Source organism: Arachis ipaensis, chromosome B8 (genome assembly GCF_059453495.1).
Source record: "Arachis ipaensis isolate K30076 ecotype BB chromosome B8, ASM5945349v1, whole genome shotgun sequence".
NCBI lineage: Eukaryota > Viridiplantae > Streptophyta > Magnoliopsida > Fabales > Fabaceae > Arachis > Arachis ipaensis.
The window spans coordinates 7,879,504-7,888,204 of NC_142443.1; the positions used below are offsets into that span (position 1 = coordinate 7,879,504).

General features: G+C 34.9%; 1 protein-coding gene across 1 annotated transcript; it reads right to left on the bottom strand.

The window, feature by feature from the left end:
- Nucleotides 1-6,870: 6,870 nt before the first annotated feature.
- Nucleotides 6,871-7,882, bottom strand: LOC148547106 (protein FAR1-RELATED SEQUENCE 5-like). Its single transcript, XM_088495303.1, has 2 exons — nt 7,530-7,882; nt 6,871-7,207 (listed from the first exon to the last, which is right to left on the bottom strand). Exons 1-2 carry the CDS (start codon nt 7,880-7,882, stop codon nt 6,871-6,873), a joined length of 690 nt encoding a protein of 229 aa, XP_088351429.1.
- Nucleotides 7,883-8,701: the final 819 nt, after the last annotated feature.

Consider the following 8,701-nt stretch of genomic DNA (forward strand, 5'->3'; position numbering starts at 1 on the left):
GGAGATCTATTTCCTGATAAAGTGAGTGTGGTAAGCGGGAAAGCCCGCCCCGCCCCGCCCCGCCTAGTGAGGCGGTCCCAGAATCCCAGCCCGCCCCGCCTAACGGCGGGCTGGCAGGCCGGCGAGCTAAGCCCGCCAAATATCCTCTTCTTTTTTTTTACTTTTAACTATTAAATAATATATATAAAGATATAAAAAAATCTCTTTTGTTTTTTACTTTTAACTATTATAATTTCTAAAAGTATAAACAAATTATAATTTTTGTATTCACAAATATTAAAACCTTTGTAATTATAAATATTGTTTCCAAAGCAAAATAAATATAATCCAAAACATAATTAACAATATTGTCTCTAAAACAAAACAAACATAATCTAAAACACTCAATTTTCATCTTCATTCTCTTGTAAGTTGGGTTGGGGGAAGTTGGATTTTGGTAAAAAAAAATTGTAAAAATACCCCTTACTAAAACAATACTAAGCCCGGCGGGGAAGCCCGCCCCGCCCCGCCAAAGCCTGCCAAAACCCGCGGTTTAAGCGGTACAGGTTAAGCGGGCTTTTGCTATTTGGCGGTCCCAATTTTCCAGTCCGGCCCGGCGGATTTAGGCTCATTTGCCACCCCTAGTTATAAGGAACTTTCTGAAGAGAACAAACTGAGTTTTAGAAGGTTCCAGGGGAAGACTCTAAAGAATCTGACTAATGACATGATGAGTATTGGTGTTGAAAACGAACAAGATCGCCTAATGTTCAAGAGGATTTTCACCCTCTATATTCAGATGGCGTTCTTGTTGCCAACAACAATAAACAAAATCTTCCCTGTGCACCTAGCTCCAATTTTTAAGATGGACAAAATAACGGAGGGCAACTGGGGAGCCCATGTGCTGAATTTCATCATCAAAGGCATAATTGATTACCGTCTGAAAAAGAAAAAATCAATCAACGGCTGCCTCTTTGTCTTGATGATAATCTATTTCCATCTGACAAAAAACAAAGACAAGAAAGGAGAAGAAAATCCTAGACTGCCCTAGGTTAGCAACTGGAATAGAGAGCAGTTAGTTGCAAGGATGAGAACAGAAATAGATGGACATATGGTAAGTGAACAGAATACCTTCTCTAATTTGGGTGTATTTTATTTACGTAAATACTGTAAACTAACATTTCTACTATTTCAGAGCATCGTAAAGAAGGCAGAAACAAAAAAGAAATTGAAAGAAATGAAAGAAAAAGAAAAGAAAAAAACAAAAAATAAAAAAAAAAACAAGGCAAGTTCATCATCTGAGAGTGATACATCTGAAACTGAAGTTGATTTTTTCTCTGAGTCTGAGTCTGAAGAAGACTCAGAGGAACCAAGAAGGAAACAACCCACCAGAATAACCAAAAAGTAAGAAATATTTTTGGGTGTATTTTGTCAATTTTAGGGTATTTTTTACCAATGATTATTTGCCTTCCAAAATGAAATCCAGAAAAAGGAAGCAGATTCTAGAGGATTCCAATTCAGAAACTGAATCGAATGATGAGTAAGATTCTGAAATTATATTCGCTTTCTTTTTCGTTTATTTTCAAAATTTGATGCATTAACAAAGTGTTTCTCATTAACTTTCAGAAGTGAAGAATCATTACCAATAAAAAAATAAAAAACAAAGAAAAAAATTCAGACTACACCCAAAAAGTAAGCACTGTTTTGGATAGTATTTTATCATTAATTTTATTTTATTTTTCTGATTCATACTTTTTTTATTTCCAGGACGCAATCAAAAAAGAGAAAGCACTTTGTTGAGGATTCGTCTCCTGAACAAACGCAATCCTATGATGGGTAAGATACTTTGTAAAGCTATATTACCATTTATCATCAAAATTATATTTGTTAACATGTTCTTTTATGCATGTACTGTCAGATCTGAACTTGGAACTGAAGTATTACAAGAATTTTTAAGGGAATCAAAAAAGAAGAAAACCAATGAAAAAGCTTATGCACAGGGGTTTGTTATATTTGGGTGTATATTACCGATTTTAAGGTGTTTTAGTTGCTGATAATTATTTTTGGTTTCCCAAGAAGAAGGGAGCTGGGCTGCGGTCGACAGAAGGTCACTATGACTCATCCGAAATGTAAGAACCTTTATTTGATAAAATCTTAATATCCTGATTTAACTGTATAGTATTTTTACTGAATGATGTTTATTCTATGCTTAGAATGCCGGAGGTGAACTTAGGAAGTGAGAATGATCCTTTGTTTCAAGGACAAACAGATCAAAGCAGCATAAACAAACTGGCGGATAGCATGTAATTTCTATTTCTAATACCGCTTTTATCTTTTTTACCTTTTGCTTCTAATTCTGCATATGTTTTTTTAGAAAAAAGCCCTTTAATGTTTTATTCAAGGAAAAAAAGGCAGGAAAAAAAAGCAAAAATTGTAACTACGTAAGTTCTCAAAAAACAAAGCCTGTGTTTCTTTTCAATGCTTCAGGTGTATTTTGACTTTATTTGGGTGTATTTCAGGTTGAGTCTGGCAGAAGAATCAGCCAGTGACCCAGCTCAACATAAGATGATGGTTGTGCGAATGGAGACACATTCGCAACCTAAACCGCTTTCAATGTGAGTTTTACAACTAAATTTCAACCTTCTAATCATGAATTTTAAGAGGCTTTCTTAACTTTTTATTTTTGTCTTGTTTAGAGTTCCGATTCAAGTTTATGTGCCTCTGTCCCAGACAACAGCAACAACCCCGGTGCCAGCAATTGAACCATCCCCCACAAAGTCTCCGGGAGAGAAAATTAGTGAAGAAAGAACAAAAAAGTAAGGAATAATATTCGGGTGTATTTGGTTATTATTTGGGTGTATATTTTCCTTAATTGGGTGTATATTTTTCTTATTTCGTGTTTGAGTGTATTTGATTATTATTTGGGTGTATATTTCCCTTATTTGGGTGTATATCTTCAAAATTAATCTGTAACTAGTTTTTTTATAATATGATTCGTTTTATCTAACCCTGCAGCACTCCATAACCCCCGAAACTTGATGAAAGCACACCCACGGTTCCACCAGCTCTATCTAAAATGTAAGTTCAGCACAATATAACTTGGTTTTCGATATCATTTGTCTATTCTTTTTCTTATAGTACGTTATATGTCAACACGCAGTAATCCAGCCCCAAAAGACGCTGCTGCACTGATGATGATGGCCCAGACAGCATCCTACATACCTAAAAAAGGTCCGATGCCATCATTCAGTCTTGGCTCGACTGATTCAAGCCAAGAAGAAACACTAACGCAAGAAGGGCAAGGGCAACCAGGACCTTAGAAGGCAAAAAGTCCTGAAACACCAAAATTAATCGAACAATTAGAGGAGCTGGTAGAAAAAAATGCAAACAGTGGGGTGAAGACAGCATTGGATTATGCAGAGAGTAATAGTCTGCCGAAGAAATTTTTGAAAAGTTTGAAATGCCTGCAAGGAGCAAGGAAATGTTGGCTGAAATGAAAAAGAAGTGCTACATGTGGGTCACACGTGTGAAGACATACAGAGATGGAACCACTAATGAGTATGAACCGGTGTGCACCCTCAAAGCTGAAGAACAATTCATTTTGTCAAAAGTCTACTTTGCATCTCTAAAAGCTGCTACAAATATAGAAGTTGAGGTAATATTAGAATAAGATTAATGATTTTATCATGAAATGTAACTGCAATGTTGATTGATGTAAATTGATTTGTTTTTTTTTTCTAGATTGTCACGGCTATGTGCCTGATCCTGAACTAACAAAATATTAAAAGATTTCAAGAAGAAATATACTGTCTCCCCCTGATATTGTGGTAAGGTGTACTTCAATGAAATTTAGATGTATTTCTGTAATCTTTTGGGTGTATTAAATATTTTATTTGGTGTTTCACAAATGTTGCAGAACATGGCCATTGGAAATCATCCAGATGGGGAATTCTTACAGCCTAAATCCAAAAAGCCATTTAAGGTCGAAGACTACCCAATGTTTATACCTTTTTTGGACCTCAAAAAATTACCATCACATCGATATGTAAGTTTCCGTTTCTAAAACTTCTTATCACAATTCTTTGGTTATGTGCCAATCAAACTAAAACACTGTTCAATGTGGACATGCTTCAGATTTTTGCACCTATTTGCTATTCAGAGCATTGGGGGATATGAGTGGCTGACATAAGAAAGAAAAATTTTATATACTTGACCCGTATCACAAGGAGTGTCCCTCCAAAGCCAGAATGAAACTAAATACATTTGTTGTAAGTTGTTTCTGTGTTTCGTGTTTTAATATTTGGGTGTATTTCTATTCAAAATAAGGTGTAGTTTGTGATCCTTTGGGTGTATTTCTTTATTAAATTTATTCTTATATTTTGCTTTGTTTTTTGTTTTTAGGGATATGTGATTTCGAGAATGCCGGGGGTACCTCTAAGGAAAAAGGATCGTGAAATTGAACCACCATACATTGACATCTCAGGCCAAAAAATAAGGTATAAATCTTTCACTCTGAAAATTAATCTTTCCTATTTTAATTTACTAATTTATTTTTTGTTTTTCAGCTATGATTGTACTATTTATGTAATGAAATGACTTGAAATAATTCATCCTAAAAACATTAAAAGGGGGAAGTATGAGTGTGACAATTAGATTCAGGTAATTGTGTTTAAAATTATATTACTCTCTATTACTTTACTAAATTAACATAGTTGATAAAAAAGAATATTCTTTTAAATTGTAGGAGGAGGTGAACTACTTTAGAGTAGAATTTGCTTCCCGAATTCTATTTCATGAAATGAATTAAGACAGAGATGAAGCCATTAGGAAAAGTGAAGCAATAAGATTGTCCAAGCCATCCTCAATGTTGTTGAGTCCATATTGTCAAATAGATTCATATGATATTGACAATGATTAATCTAAATGTATGTATTCTTGGAATAGTTTTAACACTTGTAAAATTTTGTGAATATAATCCAGTTTTATTATAAAATTTTTTTTCCATAATTAAACCGTCTCTACTGTATTCAAAAGCTCTAAATTATAGGTTCTAAAAAAATGAAGGAAAACAACACCAAACATATTAATACGCCCAATTACTTTAATAATACACCTAAATATAACTGGTATACACCCAAAATGAGTCATCGCATATTTCAATTGAAAAACCAACAAAGATGTATGGAAATTTAGAAATTTGAATTGTTAACCTCTTTAGGATTTGATTGTATATGTATACTAAATCTAAAACAAACAAATATAAACAAAACATTAATTTCTAACATACACATCAGCATCCGTAAATATTAAAAAAAATTGAATTTTACACCCAAATAGTTTCACTATACACCCAAAATTCTATCCCCTGCTACTGGATCCCTAAAACCTTAAACCCCTACACCCTAAACCCTAAAACCCTAAACCATAAGCTCCTAAACCCTAAAATGCTAAACCTTAAACCCTAAACCCTAAATCCTAAACCCTAAACAAAACACTAATTTCTAACATAAATAGCAGCATCTAAAAAATATAAAATTAAACTGTCAAACACAAGAAAAATTCAGAAATACACCCAAAAAACTGAGCATTACACCAATATCCTGTAACTATACACCTAAAAAACTATTCCCTGCTACTGGTTCTCTGAACTGATAATTCATAACATATCCATGATATTGGCTGGAATTTGGTTGCACCACTAATGCAGCATTAAAAATGTTTAACTAGAAATAATAAACTCACATATTAGCAAAACTATTAACAAGAAAATTAAACTCAGTCACCACATATTTAAAGAACATCACTTTTATCTCGCTTAGAGCTTTCGTTTTCTTCTTCTTTGAGACATTTGTAATCTGTTTGTCCAACTTTGAACCTAGCCTATTTTTTGGACGTCCTCTTGTTCGAACATGTGGAGGGCTTTGAAGCTCGTTAACGGATTCCAAGTTGGCATCTTCGTGAGATAACGAACATATCCCTTTCCTTTTGGCTTTTAGTTCTTCCATCTCAACCATGACGTTATCGTAGGCACGGTGCAGAATGGCAGTCAGCTCCTTGGATTCTGTTGCAAATTCGCATATATTTTGCGAACGAAACACCAATTCATCAAACCTCTTACTTTTTGGCTCCAACAGTGGCTCGTCGTGGCTACTCTTGATCTGTGTGTGTCACCTCTTTACCTTCTTGCTCCATCGTTCCAATATATATCTCGGTGACACTTAGATTACTCGTTCAAAGCTTAACACGCTTAGGGCGTGACGGCACAATATCCCTCTTGACTCGAATAATAAGCACTGGCATTTCACTTGGGCTGCTTCTAAGTCATAAGTAACCACAAACTTGTTGAATATTGAGCTGAAAACTTGTTCTCCAACTTCGTATACTGAATAGCCTAGAGCGTAGTTCATTAATCTTGTGATGCAATTCACCTTCCCTCTAAATTGTGCTTGGATTTCTTTAAACTTTTGGTGAGTGTACACATGTTAAACTGAGCTTTTATGGAGGATTTTGTTGCATACGGTATGACGGTGTGAAAATCTGCAGCATCGAATTCTCTCTCTCTTTGCTCCCTGCTTCCGAGGCAATTATCACATTGTTTGACAAATTGGATAAGTGAGCTGTTCCGAGTAATGAACTTGTTAAAAAATGAATGCATGCTCTCGCTCCTTTGTGTGCTTCTCATCCCGGCCCAGAAGTGGTGATCCAGATAAATTGGAACCCATATAAGACGGTCTTCGTAAAGATCTGCAAAATACACCCAAATTAGACTATAATACACCCAAAAACATGCAATTTACACCTCTGCTGCAGATTTTAAACGTCATTACCTGAAAGCTACTTGTTGTCCACAAGACCATACTTCAGTAGAAAATCATTCCAATTCCTATCAAATGATTATTTGGTATGAGAGTTCCAAACAACATGGTTCATTTCTTGTTCGATTTCTAGGTGTCCCTTGTAACCGTTTAATTTGCTTGGAATCTTCTTCGTGATGTGCCAAATACACCAACGGTGAATTGTTGTAGGCATACAAGCCTCTATAGCCCTTTTCATTGACGCGCATTGATCGGTGAGAATTCCTTTCGGAGCATTTGCTCCCATGCAACGAAGCCAACATTGAAATAACCATTTGAATGATTCAACATCTTCGTTTTTCATCAAAGCGCATCCAAGAAGTATTGACTGACTATGGTGATTCACCCCTACAAAAGAACCACAAACCAAATTATACCTGAAACAAATTACGAAAAAACAATTAAAATCATTACATACACCCAAATAATGACTTTATACACCCAAAAATATCCAATATACACCTCTGCAGCAGATTCATAAAACAACACACAAAATAGAATTAAAATCATTAAATACACCCAAATAATAATTTTATATACCAAAAAAATCCAATATACATCTCTGCAGTAGATTCATAAAACAACACACAAAATAGAATTAAAATCATTAAATACACCCAAATAATAATTTTATACACCTCTACAGTAGATTCATAAAACAACATTAATTTAGCATCATAAACAAGAACAGCATATTACTTGTTTGTATTGTAGGTGGTGTCGAATGAAATAACATCTCTGAAATACTCAAAGGCAGTTTTGCTCCTTGCGTCGGCCCAAAAAGCAAGCTTAATCGACTGATCGTCCTCGAGTTCGAGCTCGAAAAAGAAATTCTGATTCTTCTCTTTCATTCTTAATAAGTATTTCCCAAATTCTTTTGCATCTTCTTGTTCCGAAACATTCCTCACTTCTCTCGTGATGTAATTCCTCACGTCTTTTTCGATAAAATTTAACTCGCGATGACCCCCGGCTGCTGCAACAAATGATTGGTAAGTTTTGCTTGGTTTGATACCGGCTTCCTCGTTATTCTCTATTGTACGACGGACGGACATGCTTTGTTCCCTGTGCTGTTTGAGCATCTCTGCTTGAGTTGGATAGCAAGGATGTGAATGATGCAACACGACCTTCGAAATGATCCAAGCACCAACATCCTTCAATGTGTGTATATAAATTCTTGCAGGACAATTTAAACCAGCTGTGGGATTTGTCTTCTCGGTCGGAGATATTTTTTATTTACATTTTCCCTCTCTGCTACATGTAATCAATTGATTCTTAATTTCGTTTCCCTTCTTATTTGTGCTCCGAACTCTTGTAGAAAAACCTGCAGCCTTCGCATAATCCTTGTAGAATTTTGTAGCATCTTCAAGGGTGTTAAAAGTCATTCCAACCTTGGGAATAAACTGATCATCAACAACACAGAGAGGCTACAAAATACACCCAAAAATACACCATGTTAAAAATAAGGATATACTAGAGTTTCTGCATGTCATAAAAAATAATAATTCAACTAAAATACACCCAAATATTCCTGATCTACACCCGAACGACAACAACTCAACTAAAATAATAAAAAAAATCCATAAACTGTAAATACACCCAAACTTCCCTAAAATACACCCAAATAGTTCTGATATACACCTGAACGTCTGGTATAAAATGCACAAAATTAATCAAAACTATTACATTAGATTCAATTCACAGTCAATGTTCACGTATTAATTTCACAGTCAATGTTCACGTATTATTCAGCTAGACAATCATAAATGACTAACTGCATCAAATTCAGATTCAATAATTAACTAAAACTAAATCACACCTCAGGAACTTCATTCGATTCAAATTCAAAATCCACTTCGCTCTAGTTCAGCTGA